The sequence below is a fragment of the Crinia signifera genome, chromosome 4, assembly GCF_055691185.1.
Source record: "Crinia signifera chromosome 4, ASM5569118v1, whole genome shotgun sequence".
Classification (NCBI taxonomy): Eukaryota; Metazoa; Chordata; class Amphibia; order Anura; family Myobatrachidae; genus Crinia; species Crinia signifera.
The window spans coordinates 323,854,615-323,875,687 of NC_139220.1; the positions used below are offsets into that span (position 1 = coordinate 323,854,615).

General features: G+C 48.9%; 1 protein-coding gene across 2 annotated transcripts; it reads right to left on the reverse strand.

Moving 5' to 3' along the window:
• Positions 1–4,232: 4,232 nt before the first annotated feature.
• Positions 4,233–16,774, reverse strand: GLTPD2 (glycolipid transfer protein domain containing 2). 2 transcript variants are annotated; one of them, XM_083185719.1, is made up of 4 exons: positions 16,514–16,774; positions 8,785–8,870; positions 7,888–8,075; positions 4,233–5,839 (listed from the first exon to the last, which is right to left on the reverse strand). In XM_083185719.1, exons 1-4 carry the CDS (start codon positions 16,680–16,682, stop codon positions 5,314–5,316), a joined length of 969 nt encoding a protein of 322 aa, XP_083041845.1. In that variant the 5' UTR covers positions 16,683–16,774; the 3' UTR covers positions 4,233–5,313. The 2 variants fall into 2 exon arrangements, with proteins under 2 accessions (XP_083041845.1, XP_083041846.1); XM_083185720.1 differs by having other exon boundaries at positions 8,785–8,867; positions 16,514–16,773.
• Positions 16,775–21,073: the final 4,299 nt, after the last annotated feature.

A 21,073-nucleotide genomic window follows, 5' to 3' on the forward strand; every position in this document is an offset into this window, starting at 1 on the left:
ATTGACCCGATTTTTCCATAGGGAACAATGTTAAATGGCCCACAGAGGCCAAATAGGCCCCCCTGAAGTGTGAAATGGCCCCCCCCAATTGTTAACGCCACCCCACGATCAACGTCAACCCGAAGCGTGGCGAGCGCGGCGGTACGCGTCCTACGACCTTTTCATACCCCCACTATCCACGTCGGCGTGGAGTTGAGAATAGAAAGTGTGGCGAGCGCACCGAGCCCGAAGCGTGGCGAGCGCAGCGGACACCTTCACAGGTATACGCGTCCCCTCGCGGGCTTCACAGCTGTCTGTGTCCCCTCGCGGGGCTCGCTGCGCTCGCCATGCTTCGGACTCGGTGGCGCGCTGCGCTCGCCACACTTTCTATTCTCAACTCCACGCCGACGTGGATAGTGGGGGTATGAAAAGGTCGGAGGACGCATACCGCCGCCCCTCGCGGGCTCGCCGCACTCGCCACGCTTCGGGTTGACGTTGATCGTGGGGTGGCGTTAACAATTGTGCGGCCCATTTCACACTTCAGGGTGCCTATTTGGTCTCTGTGGGCTATTTAACATTGTTTCCTATGGAAAAATCGGGTCAATTGGGCCATTTAACATTGTTCCCTATGGGAAATCGCGGTCATCGCGCCGGTCGCATCGCATGCGATTTTTTGGTCGCATCCAATGCAACCGACGCGATTCTTTTTCCCTAACGGGCGCCCTTCTAGGTAAAGAGTACCCATATATGTAATGGGTGCTGTTATTTCCCATACAGGGGGAGATGTATCAAGCTGTGGAGAGAGGTAAAGCGATGAGAAATAAAGTACCAGCCAATCATCTGCCAAAATCTCCAGCATACCCCAAATCTTAAGTGTCACCCTTCGAGTGATGACACCAAACGCTGACATAACCATCAACGTCCACCTCCAGTTGGTGTCACGACAAGCATCATAGCTCCTCCTCCATATGCACCCATGAAGCCCCGCCTCCTGGTGTTGATTGGCTCACGGGTCAGTGAGTGAAAGAGTAGGGATGACCATCGGTAAATGCAACCATCGATGGCCGTCCGCGCTGTGACAGGGAAAAAGTCAGATGGGCGTGTTGTGGAAGTGTCGGGGGCGTGTCAGCGGCTGCCTTCCCAGTCATTGTCAACCTAATGCTTGTGTCAACCTTCCAGCAGTATACCCCATGAAGTGGGCACCGCAGCCCTTGCACACTCAGGCGCAGTCTAGTACACGGGGGCAAGGCTGATACCAGCGTTTGCACATTATCGCAGCAGCGACTCCGGCAACAGGTCGCCGCAAGAGACGACGAGTGGACTTAGCATCTCTGAATCAGGCCCACAATCTCCAACTGGGGGTGACATTCTATGGGTTCCGATTCTTAGGCATGTCTAAAATTCGCACCAAATCGCACTTTTTAAAATCGCATTTTTGGGCTGTTTTTCGCATATTTTATGAGATGCGAATTTCGGAGAAAAAAGTGCGATTAGGTGCGATAATGTGCGAATTTTAGGCATGAAAATGTGTGAATTTTAGGCATGAAAATGTGCGAATTTAAGGAAATGTGCGATTTTTTTTTCTTCAAAAAAAAAAAAATTGCGTGGGGTCCCCCCTCCTGAGCATAACCAGCCCTGGGCTCATTGAGCCGGGGCTGGTTCCAAAAATACGGGGGACAAAAAGCATAGGGGTCCCCCGTATTTCTGAAACCAGCCCCGGACTCTTGGACCGGTCCTGGTTCCAAAAATACGGGGGGCAAAAAATCTGGGGGTCCCCCCGTATTTTGAAACCAGCACCGGGCTCCAACAGCCCTCGGTGTCATGCCACAGCTGGGGGACACTTTTTATATAAGGTCCCCCGGCCGAAACATGAGCACCGTGGCTGGTCAGCCTTGGACGGGGTACCTGGAGGAGTGGGGACCCCCCCATAAAGGGGTTCCCCCCCAGGCTTCACCCGTCCAGGGTGAAGCCTGGGGCTGTCACCGGCGTTCGTGGCCAGTGGACGCCGGCCTGATATGGTTAAATCTTACATACATAACATCGCTTGATACAGGAGAACTACAAGTGCCAGCAGACCTCCCCCGCATGCTGGGACTTGGAGACTTGTAGTCCACCTGTAAAAAGAATGTTAAAAAAACACACACACAGAGAAGTAAAACTTTATTACACACACATCCACACTCCTCACTTTTACACCAATATACTCAACAATCCAGGTCCAGCGCTGTCCTCTTCACAGCTGGCTCCCCCCGCACTGACAGCGGGGAGAACCGACTATCTCCGATGCCGCTAACAGCTTCTGTTGCGCTGTCCCAGCGCTACAGAGGCTGAGAGCGTCTTTGGCTTATGCGTCTCCATGGAGACGCATAGCTCAGCCAATCAGGGGACAGCGCAACAGAAGCTGTTAGCGGCATCGGAGATAGTCGGTTCTCCCAGCTGTCAGTGCGGGGGGAGCCAGCTGTGAAGAGGACAGCGCTGGACCTGGATTGGTGAGTATATTGGTGTAAAAGTTAGGAGTGTGGATGTGTGTGTAATAAAGTTTTACTTCTCTGTGTGTGTGTTTTTTTTAACATTCTTTTTACAGGTGGACTACAAGTCTCCAAGTCCCAGCATGCGGGGGAGGTCTGCTGAAAAAGTGCGAAAACGGCCGTTTTTGCGATAAAATTCGCCAAAGTCAGATTATCTCATCCCATAGAATGTCACCCTGGGCGTCTCAGGTAATGGAACAGAAGAAAACAGCAGGTATCCCCCCAATGACTCCTGACATTGGGGGCGGACTTGCTACATATGTGGTGCAGTGATCCGGTCCACGCGCTCTGCGCTGCGGAGCCACATTCTTATGCTGGCTGCCCCTTACTCGTGGCCTCGCGGCAGCCTCCTCGCACAGTGGTGAGCGCAGCGTTATCTCCCTGGCTGGCTGCACTGTGTGTCATTGGGAATAAACACGCTGAGCACTGGGAAATGTGAGAGCAGCTGCAGTAATTGAACTGTTTACTACCGAAGCACAGGCACGCAACCCGACACGGCCGGCCGACGGCACCGGAGAGGGGACTACTTTGTAGTGCGGCATACACAATAGTTGTGATCGGAGGAAAGGGCGCGTTCCGCATTATCCCGGGGCTGCGTAATCTTTATCAGGCAACATGCACAAGATCGATGCTGGAAAAAGGTCAAATCATGGCCGACGTGAGTTTTTGGTGTCAATTTGGACACTTGGGTATGTGTACAGCTCCCCCTCGCCGGGTGCCTCGCTCGACTTTACCGTTTCCAATCGGAATCCATGCTTATATGGAAAAGTCCCAAAGTCCCCCTCCCGCTGCCCGAATCCCCTGGCTGCGCTGCGAGCGGGTGCGTGCGCTTACACATTCCCTCACGTGCACCTGCGCAGATGAAACACCATTGGATGTTTACTCACCATCGATATCATTATTCCTCTGTTGGCAGCCGAATTGAGGGCGGGCGCTGACGTCTTGTGACGCCATCCGCCCGCCCCGAGCAGTTAGGGGCACGTCTGCGTTTGCTGCGTTTTCTAGGGGCACGCCGGCCTTTTTTGTGGGCACACCCATGGAACAATGGGTGTCCACACCCAAGGCGCTCGCAGCAGGGGTCCCACCACCGGAGAATGAATCGGCACATCATGATGGTCGACATGGGAAAGGTCGACATTAGTCATTAGGTCGACATGGGAAAAGGTCGACATGGGTCTAGGTCGACATGGGAAAAGGTTTAAAGGTGATTAGTTCGACAGGTCATTAGTTCGACAATGTCTAGGTCGACAGTCAAAAGGTCGACATGGGTTTTTTCACAGTTTTTTTACCTGGATGTCAACACAGTCGACATGGACACAGTTTAAAGTGCACCGCATCCCCTCGCATCGCTCGCTGCGCTCAGCACACTATTTTATTCTCCCGCCACGCCCTAGTGGATGGTAGGGCATGAAATACCGCCTGTCGGCACATGTCGGCTCAAAAAACAGTGAAAAACCCCATGTCGACCTTTTGTCTGTCGACCTAGACATTGTCAAACTAATGACCTATCGAACTAATGACCTGTCGAACTAATGACCTTTCGACCTAGAACCATGTTGACCTTTTTCTATGTTGATCTAGACCCATGTCGACCTAATGGTGTCAACCTAATGACTGTCGACCATCATGCTGTAGACCAAATGACCGTATCCCAAAAGGTCAACGTGAGACAGAAAAATCACAAATCCGTAGAATTGCCGACAGACGGTGACCGCTCTGTATAAATGTGTTTCTTTTGTGGTTTAATGTTAACGTGTTTCACAAAAAGAGCCGGTGGTTTCATCCGAGCCACACTGAGCCAATACACTGCGATGTTCACTATAATTACACAAGTTATTCACAGAATTAACATAACGGGGAAAATGTATTCATCACAAAACGCCGCTGTAACCTATAGCGACGGATACAATTGTCATTGTCATCATATACAGATAGAGGCAGGATATGGTCACTTGGTCGACACTGTGAATGTTGACATATATTAGGTTGACCACTAAAGGCCAACAGGGCTTAGGTCGACACATAAAATAGGCCGACATGGCTAAGGCCGACAGGGTCAGAAAGGTCAACACAAGCATTACGTCGACAACGGGAAAGTCAACAGTCAACAGGTCGACATGATTTTTTCACGTTTTTTTTGGAGCCAACCGACCATTCGAGCGTGGAGGTAGAATATAACAGTGTGCCGAGGGCAGCGAGCCATGCGGGGGGTCGCGTCGTCCATGTCGACTTATGTCAAAATCCAGGACAAAAAAAACATGAAAAACTCGACCTTTTGACTGTTGACCTTCCCGTTGTCAACCATTGTGTCGACCTTCCAACCCTGTCGACCTTACCAACATCGACCTATTTAATGCGTCGACATAAGCCCTGTTGTTGACCTTTAGTGGTCCACCTTACTGTATGTCAACCTTCATATTGTCGACCCTATGACCTATACCTGTATCTGTTGTATTTATCGGCTCTAGACAAATGGAAACCAGTCTTGTTGCCATGGGTTTCAGCGCTTGACGGCGAGTGACGTGAGGCCTTCCAGCCTTCCCCCATACTGCGGATCACTGTGTCCCACCAAAATTGGAATGGTGGAAGGTAAGGAGTGAGGCACCTCTATGGCCAGCCATAGCACATCGTACCCAATACACAAATAAAACAAACGGAGCTCGAGAATAGTCCCTCATAGTGCAAAATGATCTATTGTCCTTACTGATTGGCTACATTCGTACAGGTCAAATTCGACATTGCTCCGACCAACGTGTCCTATCCATTCCTCTTCTGCTGGCAAGTATCTCTCCTCCAAGGACTGTCCTCATGGAAGGTCCAACATACCGTTTGCACTGTACAGTTCTTGCGTAATGTTGTAGACTCTAACCAAGACTTCTGCGGTGGTCAAGAGGACAACTCTAGCTTCTTCCTGATCTTGGACGCACACCACCTTGTACATCTCGTCCAGAGGAGGCAGGGCCAGGAATGCCACCTCGGCCACCTGCCGGATTAACCAGCTATGATAGTGAGCGAGGGTCTTGTGGTAGGCCTCAGCACACATTTCCGAGGTCTTGTCGCGTTCAGAACTGGTGCCGATCTTGGAGAGGAAAACTTCCAACCACTTGAGGGCCCGGTGCATACGTAGTAGGGTCCGGCAGCCGGAGGGAACCTGGTCGGATGGGAGCTCATTGAAGTTCACCACCTTGTTGTCCAGTTCGTATTTTATCATGGACCTGACCGTCCTGTAGCTCTTCCCGTTCTTACCATTCAGATACTCTTGAAGGATGTTGATCTTGGTTTGCGTCTCATGTGATATAAAAGTAAACACGGTTCCCATTGAGTCCATGAACCTGGAGGGAAGTAAGATGGAGCATTAGTCCAGTGTCTCTATGGGGGTTATTCTAGTTCATTCTTTCTGACAAAAATCCTTCTTAGATGGACAAAACCATCTGCGGTGCACTGTGGGTGGGGCAGATGTAACGTGCAGAGAGAATTAGATTTGGGTGGGGTTTTTCTTCAAAGTGAGATCTATATTGCAGTGTAAAATAAAGCAGTCAGTATTTTCCCTGCACAGAAACAAAATAACTCACCCACATCTAATTCTCTCTGCACATGTTACATCTGCCCCCCTGCAGTGCACATGGTTTTGTCCATCTAAGAAGGATTTTGTCAGAAAGAATGAACTAGAATAAACCCCTATATTAGTATAGTTTAATTACTGTTTACATTCTCCATAAATACCCAAGTGTTATATATACTGCGTGAACAAAGGCATTACCGCTGTGGGGAACGGTATTCTCACTGGTGGTAGAACATAGGCCATGGTACTTTTACCACCATCCAGAGCCTCTCCTGGTGATAAGATCTGCCAGTGCCTTCCATTTGTTAAATCCCCATGCATGTGCATGGCAGCCCGTACCAGTCAAACCCACATGGGCATGGCCATATCTCTTGAATTTGGCCACCCCCCAGACCACGTGGCTGTTTCATTGACCCTACTGAGACAGTATTTATATGCCACCTGGAAGAGATGTATCAATATATTTTTTTATAACAGATCTTGTCACTTTTTATTAAAAAGGACTCCTTTGCCTATTTCTGATTGTATTACTGGGGTCACTACAATGTGACGTAGTGGGAGCAGGGGGCACCACAATATGATCAAAATGTGGGGTAAATACAATTTGGCATACTGGGAACTGGGGTCATTACAGTGTGCCATAATATGAACAGTGGCACTACAGTGTGGCATAATGTGAACTAGGTGAATTATAGCGTGGAATAATGTGTAGAGGGCCCTATATTCTGGTTTAATGTGAACTGTAGTCACTACAATGGGGCATAATGTGAACTGTAGTCAATACAATGGGGCAAAATGTGAACTGTAGTCACTACAATGTTAGATAATGTGAACTAGTGTCTCTACATTGTGGCATATAGTTAAGAGGGGGCACTACATTGTGGCATAAAGTGAAGAGGGGGCACTACATTGTGGCATAAAGTGAAGAGGGGGCACTACATTGTGGCATAAAGTGAAGAGGGGGCACTACAGTGTGGCATAAAGTGAAGAGGGGGCACTACAGTGTGGCATAAAGTGAAGAGGGGGCACTACATTGTGGCATAAAGTGAAGAGGGGGCACTACATTGTGGCATAAAGTGAAGAGGGGGCACTACAGTGTGGCATAATGTGAACTAGGTCCATTACAGTGTGGAATAAATGTACTTTATTCTGCTACAATGTGAGATCATGTGAACTGGAGTCACCACAATGTGATATACGCTTGCACGCGAGCACCATGTTTTCGCAATACACATTTGCAAATTCTGCGCATGTGCGTGCGCCGGGTGCGTGCGGACCAACAACCATCGAATGATGTTGAGGGTGCACGCAAATCCCTCAGGTCACTTAGATTTGCGTGCACACTTGACAGGAACTGGGCGGGCAGCTGACATCCGGTGATATCAGCTGCACCCCCCCCCCACCCGTGTCACCATGCGATCATGAAACACTGGGCGTTACCATGGGTGAACCCTCCGGCCCGCCTCCCCATGCCTCGCCACACTACCCGCCCACAGTCTTGGGTGTGTGCGCAGGGAGGATCCAAACAAACCAGAATAGCCCCCATAATGTGAACTGGGGTCTCTTTAATGGGACATAATGTGAACTGGGGTCTCTTTAATGTGACATAATGTGAACTGGGGTCACTACATTGTGGTTTGTTGTGAATTGGGGGTCACTATATGTAACATAATATGAATTGGGGGTGTAAAATGAACCATGGACTAACTGTGCGGACAGAGGAGCCCCCCTAGAAGCGTTGGGCTCGGCCCTTGTTGCTATTGGCCCACACATGTCTAGTAATGCCGCTGTGGCCCTCTGCAGGGGTAATAGACTCACTTTATCAGCTCCGCCCACCCATGCAGGTAATGCTGCAGTAGGATCTCTTGCTCGCCCGTCACACACTTATGAAATGACTGCAGCATTTTTCCGATCTGGAAGGTCTTCCCTTTGCAGTTCCTCATGGAGTTCTCTATCACCTTGACATAGGTGGCATCTTCCTTCATGGACAAGGCGCCCTCCGCCTCCTGTAAGAGGACAACACTTAGCGCTCAATGGTCATAGTATGGGCAGTGTCGGGGGTGACCGTATAAACCCAGCCTTAAGAGAGAACCTTAGGGGTAGATAGATATAAAAGACAGATTCTCCGTCGCTGGAAGAGGGTGAGATATAAATGTAATAAATGACTACTTTATTGTCTGTAATACATGACTCCTCTTCCGTAGCACGCAGGAGTCACATGACTTGTTGGGTAACCTGCTGCAGGCGGCCCTGTGAGAGTGGGCACCCCTAGTGGAGCTGGCAGAATGGGCCGATAAATACAGAAAATCTGCGGCCTTTGGAGAGGCTTCACAAAAGAATGAACTAATACCATTAACAAAGAGATCTGTCACCCCTTGGTAGAGGCAGCAGGGCCCAATGATACTATTCTAAGTCATTTTAGCTCTGCCCCCTATGTAAATATGCACAAATCACAGCATTTTTCCACAAGGGGGTGGGGCTTAATGATTTTAGTGGCCCAGCCCCCCTTGACACTCCCCCGCGGAGCTGCGGCTAGGAGGGGCAATATCTCATCTTGGCAAGACCAGGTTCTGCTACAGAATTGGGTTTAATACCACAATGTAACAATGTAGCTGAGACGTGGCAGCCATGGTGGGTGCTGGGAGGGATCCGGTTAGATCCCTCTCTGTGCTAAATGCGGAATGAAATCCATAGGCTTCTATAATAAAGACTTACTTTCAGATCTTGCTCAGCGATGACGTCATTCTGGATCTCGGCGCACTGTTTGCCGTCTATAACGCAGTTCTGCAGGTCGGCATCTGCTGTGGGTGACGGGAAAAGGTTCACGTATGATCGGTCTCGTCTGCATGTAACATTGCATAGATACACCGGCACTGTGTATAGGGTGTGTGCTGCCCCTGCTTCCCACATTCCATTTATTACAATGGCACATTCACCTAATGGGCGCTAATTGGCAGCCATTTTGTAATGGGAGAGTCATCATGGAGGGACTGTGGTAGCCATGTTTTGTAAAAATAATTGTATTTTGAAAAAAATATGTGTATATTAATCTCAGCATCATGTATGGCTCTGCGTGTTAGTCATGGTGCAATATTTGGTTCTATATATTAGTGTCGGTGCTGGCGTATCTCTTCTTATTAGTGTTGGTGCTGGCGTGTGTCTGCATATTAGTGTTGGTGCTGGTGTCTCTGCATATTAGTGTCGGTGCTGGTGTGTGTCTGTATATTAGTGTTGGTGCTGGCGTATCTCTTCTTATTAGTGTTGGTGCTGGTGCGTGTCTGCATATTAGTGTTGGTGCTGGTGTGTGTCTGCATATTAGTGTTGGTGCTGGCATGTCTCTTCTTATTAGTGTTGGTGCTGGTGTGTGTCTGTATATTAGTGTTGGTGCTGGTGTGTGTCTGCATGTTAGTGTTGGTGCTGGTGTGTGTCTGCATATTAGTGTTGGTGCTGGCATGTCTCTGCATATTAGTGTTGGTGCTGGCGTATCTCTTCTTATTAGTGTTGGTGCTGGTGTGTGTCTGCATATTAGTGTTGGTGCTGGTGTGTGTCTGCATATTAGTGTTGGTGCTGGCATGTCTCTTCTTATTAGTGTTGGTGCTGGTGTGTGTCTGTATATTAGTGTTGGTGCTGGTGTGTGTCTGTATATTAGTGTTGGTGCTGGTGTGTGTCTGCATGTTAGTGTTGGTGCTGGTGTGTGTCTGCATATTAGTGTTGGTGCTGGCATGTCTCTGCATATTAGTGTTGGTGCTGGCGTATCTCTTCTTATTAGTGTTGGTGCTGGTGTGTGTCTGCATATTAGTGTTGGTGCTGGTGTGTGTCTGCATATTAGTGTTGGTGCTGGCATGTCTCTTCTTATTAGTGTTGGTGCTGGTGTGTGTCTGTATATTAGTGTTGGTGCTGGTGTGTGTCTGTATATTAGTGTTGGTGCTGGTGTGTGTCTGCATGTTAGTGTTGGTGCTGGTGTGTGTCTGCATATTAGTGTTGGTGCTGGCATGTCTCTGCATATTAGTGTTGGTGCTGGCGTATCTCTTCTTATTAGTGTTGGTGCTGGTGTGTGTCTGCATATTAGTGTTGGTGCTGGTGTGTCTGCATATTAGTGTTGGTGCTGGCGTGTCTCTGCATATTAGTGTTGGTGCTGGCGTGTCTCTGCATATGAGTGTTGGTGCTGGCGTATCTCTTCTTATTAGTGTTGGTGCTGGTGTGTGTCTGCATGTTAGTGTTAATGCTGGTGTGTGTCTGCATATTAGTGTTGGTGCTGGTGTGTGTCTGCATGTTAGTGTTGGTGCTGGTGTGTGTGCATATTAGTGTTGGTGCTGGCGTGTCTCTGCATATTAGTGTTGGTGCTAGCGTATCTCTTCTTATTAGTGTTGGTGCTGGTGTGTGTCTGCATGTTAGTGTTAATGCTGGTGTGTGTCTGCATATTAGTGTTGGTGCTGGCGTGTCTCTGCATATTAGTGTCGGTGCTGGTGTGTGTCTGCATATTAGTGTTGGTGCTGGCATGTCTCTGTATATTAGTGTCGGTGCTGGCGTGTCTCTGCATGTTAGTGTTGGTGCTGGTGTGTCTTTGCATATTAGTGTCGGTGCTGGCGTGTCTCTCCATATTAATTTCGGTGCTGGTGTGTCTCTGCATATTAGTGTTGGTGTTGGCTTGTCTCTGCATATTAGTGTCAGCGCTGGTGTGTCTCTGCATATTAGTGTCAGCGCTGGTGTGTCTCTGCATATTAGTGTTGGTGTTGGCGTATCTCTTCTTATTAGTGTCGGTGCTGGCGTATCTCTTCTTATTAGTGTTGGTGCTGGCGTGTGTCTGTATATTAGTGTTGGTGCTGGTGTCTCTGCATATTAGTGTCGGTGCTGGTGTGTGTCTGTATATTAGTGTTGGTGCTGGCGTATCTCTTCTTATTAGTGTTGGTGCTGGTGCGTGTCTGCATATTAGTGTTGGTGCTGGTGTGTGTCTGCATATTAGTGTTGGTGCTGGCATGTCTCTTCTTATTAGTGTTGGTGCTGGTGTGTGTCTGTATATTAGTGTTGGTGCTGGTGTGTGTCTGCATGTTAGTGTTGGTGCTGGTGTGTGTCTGCATATTAGTGTTGGTGCTGGCATGTCTCTGCATATTAGTGTTGGTGCTGGCGTATCTCTTCTTATTAGTGCTGGTGTGTGTCTGCATATTAGTGTTGGTGCTGGTGTGTGTCTGCATATTAGTGTTGGTGCTGGCATGTCTCTTCTTATTAGTGTTGGTGCTGGTGTGTGTCTGTATATTAGTGTTGGTGCTGGTGTGTGTCTGTATATTAGTGTTGGTGCTGGTGTGTGTCTGCATGTTAGTGTTGGTGCTGGTGTGTGTCTGCATATTAGTGTTGGTGCTGGCATGTCTCTGCATATTAGTGTTGGTGCTGGCGTATCTCTTCTTATTAGTGTTGGTGCTGGTGTGTGTCTGCATATTAGTGTTGGTGCTGGTGTGTGTCTGCATATTAGTGTTGGTGCTGGCATGTCTCTTCTTATTAGTGTTGGTGCTGGTGTGTGTCTGTATATTAGTGTTGGTGCTGGTGTGTGTCTGTATATTAGTGTTGGTGCTGGTGTGTGTCTGCATGTTAGTGTTGGTGCTGGTGTGTGTCTGCATATTAGTGTTGGTGCTGGCATGTCTCTGCATATTAGTGTTGGTGCTGGCGTATCTCTTCTTATTAGTGTTGGTGCTGGTGTGTGTCTGCATATTAGTGTTGGTGCTGGTGTGTCTGCATATTAGTGTTGGTGCTGGCGTGTCTCTGCATATTAGTGTTGGTGCTGGCGTGTCTCTGCATATGAGTGTTGGTGCTGGCGTATCTCTTCTTATTAGTGTTGGTGCTGGTGTGTGTCTGCATGTTAGTGTTAATGCTGGTGTGTGTCTGCATATTAGTGTTGGTGCTGGTGTGTGTCTGCATGTTAGTGTTGGTGCTGGTGTGTGTGCATATTAGTGTTGGTGCTGGCGTGTCTCTGCATATTAGTGTTGGTGCTAGCGTATCTCTTCTTATTAGTGTTGGTGCTGGTGTGTGTCTGCATGTTAGTGTTAATGCTGGTGTGTGTCTGCATATTAGTGTTGGTGCTGGCGTGTCTCTGCATATTAGTGTCGGTGCTGGTGTGTGTCTGCATATTAGTGTTGGTGCTGGCATGTCTCTGTATATTAGTGTCGGTGCTGGCGTGTCTCTGCATGTTAGTGTTGGTGCTGGTGTGTCTTTGCATATTAGTGTCGGTGCTGGCGTGTCTCTCCATATTAATTTCGGTGCTGGTGTGTCTCTGCATATTAGTGTTGGTGTTGGCTTGTCTCTGCATATTAGTGTCAGCGCTGGTGTGTCTCTGCATATTAGTGTCAGCGCTGGTGTGTCTCTGCATATTAGTGTTGGTGTTGGCGTGTCTCTACATCAGTGATTTTAAACCTTTTTACCTTGCGGCACACTAAATAATATTTTAAAATTGCCAAGGCACACAATGAGATCCCCATAGGGCAAAACACATTGGCCCCCACAGGAAAAAACAAACCTATTGGTCCGCATATAAAAAAACAATCCATACTTGCCTACTTTTGAAAACTAGTTTCAGGGAGATTATAGTTGCTAATATAATTTTGTACAGCGCCCCATTAAGGGGGCGTGTCATGCTCCAACCAAAGAACGTGTCTAGTTCCATATATGGAGAGATTGTGAAAAGAGATTGTGAACGTGGCACCTAAAAGCCTGGGTGTGTACTGCTACATCTGAGGGGAATCTTATAAATGATTTCTATCCAAATGTAGATGAGAACCCAAAGCAGTTAGTAAGAGCTACTGTACTTGGTAAAGTGCTGGGATATGATGCTGATGATTCATTGTAAATGTATCTGTCTCTCATTCCTTTTTTCCCAAAAAATTTAACAGAGTAATGTGAGATAGGTGTAATGAGGGAGATTGCTAGACTAATAAGGGAGAGAGGGAGATTGCTGCTATGTCAGGGAGTCTCCTGCAGAATGCAGGAGGGTAGGCAACTATGAAACAATCACACTGGTCCCCACAGGTAACAAAAATAAAATACATTTGCCCTTTACTTGAAAAGAAGAGACCAGTAAATAACAGTTGATCTGGTGGTGGCTGTAAACTGGTTTGGGCATCTCTAGATCTGGGGGCACACTTAAGAACAGCTCAAGGCACACTAGTGTTCCACGGCACGGTGGTTGAAAAACACTGCTCTACATATTAGGGTTGGTGTGTCTCTGCATATTAGTGTTGGTGCTGGCGTGTCTCTGCATATTAGTGTTGGTGCTGGTGTGTCTCTGCATATTAGTGTCGGTGCTGGTGTGTCTCTGCATATTAGTGTCGGTGCTGGCGTGTCTCTGCATATTAGTGTTGGTGCTGGCGTGTCTCTGCATATTAGTGTTGGTGCTGGTGTGTCTGCATATTAGTGTTGGTGCTGGTGTGTCTCTGCATATTAGTGTCGGTGCTGGCGTGTCTCTGCATATTAGTGTCGGTGCTGGCGTGTCTCTGCATATTAGTGTCGGTGCTGGCTTGTCTCTGCATATTAGTGTCGGTGCTGGCGTATCTCTGCATATTAGTGTCGGTGCTGGTGTGTCTCTGCATATTAGTGTCGGTGCTGGTGTCTCTGCATATTAGTGTCGGTGCGGGTGTGTCTCTGCATATTAGTGTCGGTGCGGGTGTGTCTCTGCATATTAGTGTCGGTGCTGGCGTGTCTCTGCATATTAGTGTCGGTGCTGGCGTGTCTCTGCATATTAGTGTCGGTGCTGGCGTGTCTCTGCATATTAGTGTTGGTGCTGGCGTATCTCTGCATATTAGTGTCGGTGCTGGTGTGTCTCTGCATATTAGTGTCGGTGCTGGTGTCTCTGCATATTAGTGTCGGTGCGGGTGTGTCTCTGCATATTAGTGTCGGTGCGGGTGTGTCTCTGCATATTAGTGTCGGTGCTGGCGTGTCTCTGCATATTAGTGTTGGTGCTGGCGTATCTCTGCATATTAGTGTCGGTGCTGGTGTGTCTCTGCATATTAGTGTTGGTGCTGGCGTGTCTCTGCATATTAGTCTCGGTGCTGGCGTGTCTCTGCATATTAGTCTCGGTGCTGGCGTGTCTCTGCATATTAGTGTTGGTGCTGGCGTGTCTCTGCATATTAGTGTCGGTGCTGGTGTGTCTCTGCATATTAGTGTCGGTGCTGGTGTCTCTGCATATTAGTGTCGGTGCTGGTGTGTCTCTGCATATTAGTGTCGGTGCTGGCGTGTCTCTGCATATTAGTGTCGGTGCTGGCGTGTCTCTGCATATTAGTGTCGGTGCTGGTGTGTCTCTGCATATTAGTGTCGGTGCTGGTGTGTCTCTGCATATTAGTGTCGGTGCTGGTGTGTCTCTGCATATTAGTGTCGGTGCTGGCGTGCCTCTGCATATTAGTGTTGGTGCTGGCGTGTCTCTGCATGTTAGTGTTGGTGCTGGTGTGTCTCTGCATGTTAGTGTTGGTGCTGGCGTGTCTCTGTATGTTAGTGTCGGTGCTGGCGTGTCTCTGCATGTTAGTGTTGGTGCTGGTGTGTCTCTGCATATTAGTGTTGGTGCTGGCGTGTCTCTGCATATTAGTGTTGGTGCTGGCGTGTCTCTGCATGTTAGTGTACGTGCTGGCGTGTCTCTGTATATTAGTGTCGGTGCTGGCGTGTCTCTGCATGTTATTGTCGGTGCTGGCGTGTCTCTGCATGTTAGTGTTGGTGCTGGTGTGTCTCTGCATATTAGTGTTGGTGCTGGCGTGTCTCTGCATATTAGTGTCGGTGCTGGCGTGTCTCTGTATATTAGTGTTGGTGCTGGCGTGTCTCTGCATATTAGTGTCGGTGCTGGCGTGTCTCTGTATATTAGTGTTGGTGCTGGCGTGTCTCTGCATATTAGTGTCGGTACTGGCGTGTCTCTACAGTACATATTAGTGCTGGCGTGTCTGTGCATATTAGTGTTGGTGCTGGCGTGTCTCTGCATATTAGTGTCGGTGCTGGCGTGTCTGCATATTAGTGTCGGTGCTGGCGTGTCTCTGCATATTAGTGTCGGTGCTGGCGTGTCTCTGCATATTAGTGTCGGTGCTGGCGTGTCTCTGCATATTAGTATCGGTGCTGGTGTGTCTCTGCATATTAGTGTCGGTGCTGGCGTGTCTCTGCATATTAGTATCGGTGCTGGTGTGTCTCTGCATATTAGTGTCGGTGCTGGCGTGTCTCTGCATATTAGTGTCGGTGCTGGCGTGTCTCTGCATATTAGTGTCGGTGCTGGTGTCTCTGTATATTAGTGTCGGTGCTGGCGTGTCTCTGTATATTAGTGTTGGTGCTGTCGTGTCTCTGCATATTAGTGTCGGTGCTGGAGTGTCTCTGCATATTAGTGTCGGTGCTGGCGTGTCTCTGTATATTAGTGTTGGTGCTGGCGTGTCTGCATATTAGTGTCGTTGCTGGCGTGTCTCTCAAGAACATTTTAGTGCTGGCGTGTCTGTGCATATTAGTGTTGGTGCTGGCGTGTCTCTGCATATTAGTGTTGGTGCTGGCGTGTCTCTACAGTACATATTAGTGTTGGCGTGTCTGTGCATATTAGTGTCGGTGCTGGCGTGTCTCTGCATATTAGTGCCAGTGCGAGCGTGACAGACGTGGCACTGGATATGTGCATCATGTCCGGGAGCTGCATTATCTCCTGCCAGTGCATACATAGACGGGCCAAGCTCTGGTGATGACATCACTAGTTGTGCAATCACACTCGGTGCGCACAGAAGTGGGCGGGGCTTGTTGCTGTGATCCAGGTCATAACTGTACATCCCTGAATCGAGCGTCCCAGAGATCCCCCTTAATATGGCAGTGGGCACTAACCACACATCTCATAAATCCCCACGCTCATAGTTTCCAACTTACACTCGTGGTTTACTTCCCAAATTACCCAAACAGCCCCAAACCCACCCAACCACCCACAATGTGCTGTCCTCCAAGCTCAGCCTGTAACATGGCAGTTAGGAGCTGGTTGCCCGGTCCTTTATCTCTCTGCAAGTATCTGTCCCATAAAGGGAGAGAGATCATTACTTATTCCTCAGAGAGCAGCACACTCCGAAAGCTTCAGCCTGGGATATAGTTATAGCTGCAAATAATGCATCTCGTTGCTTCAAGACTGCCGACATGTTTGCAGTATAACGGGAAGCATTTTTACTGTGTCGGCATTAAACATAATGCTTTACTACCATGTTTAACATTATGACGCCTCCGACGCAATCACATCAAAATGCTACAAATCACATCACACCCACGGAGGCACTGTCCTGTCGACATAATGCCGTCAACATTTTTGACTGTCAACAATGCCATCGATTTCTATGCAAACCCTCCTGTCTTTCGCCGCAACTATATCAGTTTAATCCACCATCCTGTGTGGAACCAGAAGTCTCAGCATGCCCGTCTTAGGCTGACCCCTGTTGGACGTGATAGCCAGCTCGCTGGTCCGGGTACTTACGGAGCTTGGTGGAGGTGTAATAGAGGAAGAGGAAGATGAGCGCCAGCGGCAGGAGGAAACGCATGATTCTGGTATAAGTCACCTTCGGCAGGGCCACGCGTGGCATGCTTAGCTCTGGAGCTGTGTTCTCGCCATGCTGAGATATCTGACTGTCCTGATACCGTGACATACTCTGCTCTTACACAGAGTCGCTGGGACTGATAAGGTGCAACCTTTACCCCCCTGATCAGTGGATGCAGGGACAGGCACAGCACAACAGCAGGGGGACAAATGAGCAGCATGTCATTATGCAGTACAGGTCACCCCTCGGACAGAGAACTTTGACTCCTGCCACCGTACAAGTACCGGCTTCCTGTCCAGTCTAAACAGATTGTAAGCTCTTCGGCAGAGGAAGCTTCCATCTCTTTTTATTTTCCATTAAAGTTCTATCAATAAACATCAAAAATAGTGTTAGCCGGTCAGATTTCGCACAGCCGGAGGACACGCTCAGAACCCCAAGTGAGACTTGTGATTTGATGAGCCTGGTGTGTTCCACCACCTCTAATATTAGGGGGAACTAGTTCCACCTCCACCACAGCCCTGCACAGTAATTCCAGCAGAAAACCCTGTTCCAGCTGCTTCCTTTTCCACAGGCTTTTACTGGGGGCATTATGTGTATAAGCGGCACTACTACTGTGGGAATTGTGCGTAGGGGGCATTGTGTATTAGTGACACAAATGTTTGGCATGCATGAATAAGGAGCACTACTGTATAGTGTAACATGAATAAAGGTCACTAATGAGTGATGTAATTTGAATAAGGGGCACTACTGCATGTCATAAAGTGAATAAGGGGCACTACTGCGTGTCATAAAGTGAATAAGGGGCACTACTGTGTGTCATAAAGTGAATAAGGGGCTCTACTGTGTGTCATAAAGTGAATAAAGGGCACTTCTACTGTATGTGGTGTAATATGATTCGGGCACTATATGAGGTGTAATGTGAATATTATTGTGCTACTGGGTAGTGCAATTTGAATTGGGGGTACAATTGCATGACCACACCCCTTCCTTTATAAAGTACGGGACAAAGGTCTGTGTCTGCCGCACACCCTGCACCCATAACAGATGTCTTAAGCATGCACCTTATCATTTATACTGATGTTCTATAAATCATGCTATAATGTACAAATATATCCAAGGGGAAAACAAGTATGGCTGGACCTTATTCTGGTGGACTCGCAAGGCTTGCACCAGATGCCGCCCTGCGAATGCTGTGACGGCCACCCCCATTCGCACCTCGCGCTTGTTCGCCCGGTTTTACATAAACATCCATTGGCCGGCGAGGGGGAAACGCCCACATCTTTTGATGCTAGCTGACCATCACAAGATGACTCGCAGGTCACTCAGATATGTGCGCACATTTAGGAGGAAATGGGCGGGCAGCTGACCTCTGGTGAAGTCAGCTGTCCGCCCACGTCACCAGGCGATTTCCATGGGAACATGCCCAGAAATGCGCATTTGGAAAACATTGATGTAAATAAAATGCAATGAAGAAGAACCGGATCATTTGTAGTCATTTCCAGAAACTGATCCGTATCGATGCATCCAGGGACAGAACTCCAGGGCCAAAAGTACATCAGCTTGCGTTTATCCTGCTGCAACTGCATGGAGCTCCAGGAGAGCTCTACCGCTGGACGGGACACGGTGTCAGCGCCCGGCCTCCGACTGGGGACACGTGTCGCATGCGCGCTTCCTGGGGGGGGGGGGGGCATAGACTGCACAGCACTGGTGGTAATGTGGTAATGTATAAGCGCTGCTAATCTTATTAGCACGTGGAAGCCGCCATGTTTTTCATACACTGAGCGGATCCGGGGCAGTGGGAAGGTGGAGGGGCGGAGCTTACTGCACCAAAGTCAGTTTTTAACTTCGATATGTAAACAAACAATACAATGTGTAATTGCAAATGAACAATTTGTCAGAAGCGGAGAACGGTACCTCATTTATCGATTTTGGTTAAGTATGAACGGAGAAAAAGGGAGCGTCACCAAAAATCACCTTCTAGAAATAATATATATAATAATAATAATGGTCACCCTAACCTAATGTTACAGCGTAGTAGGTCTGCCTGCTGCAAAGAGCAATCAGAGAGTCGTCGTCGTCTGATAAAAATATGAATAATCAGGAAATTCTTCTTACTGACCTGTCTTACTGACATGTAAGTGGAAACTGCTGAGTTTATGCAGAATACAGTCCGAAGTCCGGAGGAGAGGTTGGGTGAGGTAATCTCAGGTGTACTGTAACCCTGTCAGTCCCTGGTCGCTCCTGTTATTCAGAGCACATTTATCACAGAGCGGCAGGTGGACTAAGCCTTGGAGAGTGATCACGCCATTAGAGAGAGATAAAGTATGAGACAACCAGCGGCCATGTTACAGGTTGTGTTTGAAAAATGACAGTTATTGATTGGTACTTTATCACTCCCCAAGGCTTAGTAAATCTGTTCCTATATGTGTATAGTTAGTCTTACATAGCTCATAATCAGCCACAAATTACAGGGTGTGTACTCATGGCCAGGGGGCGTGTACTCATGGCCAGGGGGCGTGTACTCATGGCCAGGGGGCGTGTACTCATGGCCAGGGGGCGTGTACTCATGGCCAGGGGGCGCGTACTCATGGCCAGGGGGCGCGTACTCATAGCCAGGGGGCGTGTACTCATGGCCAGGGGGTGTGTACTCATGGCCAGGGGGCGCGTACTCATGGCCAGGGGGCGTGTACTCATGGCCAGGGGGTGTGTACTCATGGCCAGGGGGCGCGTACTCATAGCCAGGGGGCGTGTACTCATGGCCAGGGGGCGCGTACTCATGGCCAGGGGGCGCGTACTCATAGCCAGGGGGCGTGTACTCATGGCCAGGGGGCGTGTACTCATGGCCAGGGGGCGTGTACTCATGGCCAGGGGGTGTGTACTCATGGCCAGGGGGCGTGTACTCATGGCCAGGGGGTGTGTACTCATGGCCAGGGGGCGCGTACTCATGGCCAGGGGGTGTGTACTCATGGCCAGGGGGTGCGTACTCATGGCCAGGGGGTGTGTACTCATGGCCAGGGGGCGTGTACTCATAGCCAGGGGGTGTGTACTCATGGCCAGGGGGCGTGTACTCATGGCCAGGGCGCGTGTACTCATGGCCAGGGGGTGTGTACTCATGGCCAGGGGGCATGGCCTACAAGACTCCTTTTTCACGGCTGTGGGAGCTGCTGGCCATGCACCCTGGCCATGCACCTCAGTGAATAGACGCTGTTAAATATATAAGCGAAATAAATAAGAAGTAGAATTTGATTGGTTGCTCCGGGCAACATCTCATCTCCAACAATACTCCCATCTTAGTAAATTTACCCCGATCTGTGTCACGTGTCAGTGCTAGGGTTACTACGGGGCAGCGAGGGAGGGCAATTCCGCAGGAGGGTTGTAACCATTCAGCAGATTTTATGCCACACTTATAAAGACTACTGTAAACTAGCCAATGGGATATTAGGGGTGGGCCTAAGAGTGTGTGAGGCATGCTGGTTCCCGGGTGCTGCATGGTGCTTGCTGTATTCAGTGCTGTCGATACCCCAGGGGAACCCTGCAGTGCATATATTACATTTTGTTGTCGCTCAATATAGATCAAAAACCTGGTACATAAAAGTAAAAATATCTGCACCTACATGTCCCTGACTGGAAATTACAAATAATGGAGTCACTACTTTGCCTCAAATTTAAAAAGCACTTTGACCTGTGCGGGGATTGAACCTATGATCCAACTAGTGCGGTAACCACACACTAACCAGCTGAGCTAACAGCACTTGTACTGGAGTCTGCTTTATGTGACAAGGAAGTGATAATGTGCCGCTCTAGCTGTGACATGGGAAGGGGAGGAGGGAACGGGAGGGGGAGTCACGGGGCAGGGGAGGAGGGAACGGGAGGGGAATCAAGGGGCTGGGGAGAAGAATTCATGGGGAGGGGGAGTCACAGGGAAGGGAAGGGGGAGTCACAGGCCCACAGCTTTAGTGAAAGACATAGGCAGCTCAATGGGGAGGTGGAGAAGAAGAGATGCATAACTTTCTGGATACTGAAGAGACCCCATTTTTCGGGTGATTGGGTCGACATGCATTGGGGTTGACACCATTAGGTCAACATGCAGAAAGGTCAACATGTCATTAGGTCGACACGCGTATTAGGTCAACATGGGCAAGGTCGACAGTCAAAATGTCGACATGGGGTTTTTCACTGTTTTTGAGCCGACATGTGCCGACAGGTGTTATTTCATGCCCTACCATCCACTAGGGCGTGGTGGGAGAATAAAATTGTGTGCCCGAAGCATGGCGATCGCAGCGAGGCACCGTGCACGAAGCATGGTGAGCACAGCGAACTACGGGAAGCGAGATGCGGTGCTACGTTTTAGTGTCCTTGTTGAATGTGTCGTCATTCTGGTAAAAAACTGTGAAAAACCCCATGTCGACCTTTTGACTGTTGACCTAAGGCTTATGTCAACCTAATTATTTATTTATTAACAGTTTCTTATATAGCGCAGCATATTCCGTTGCGCTAAT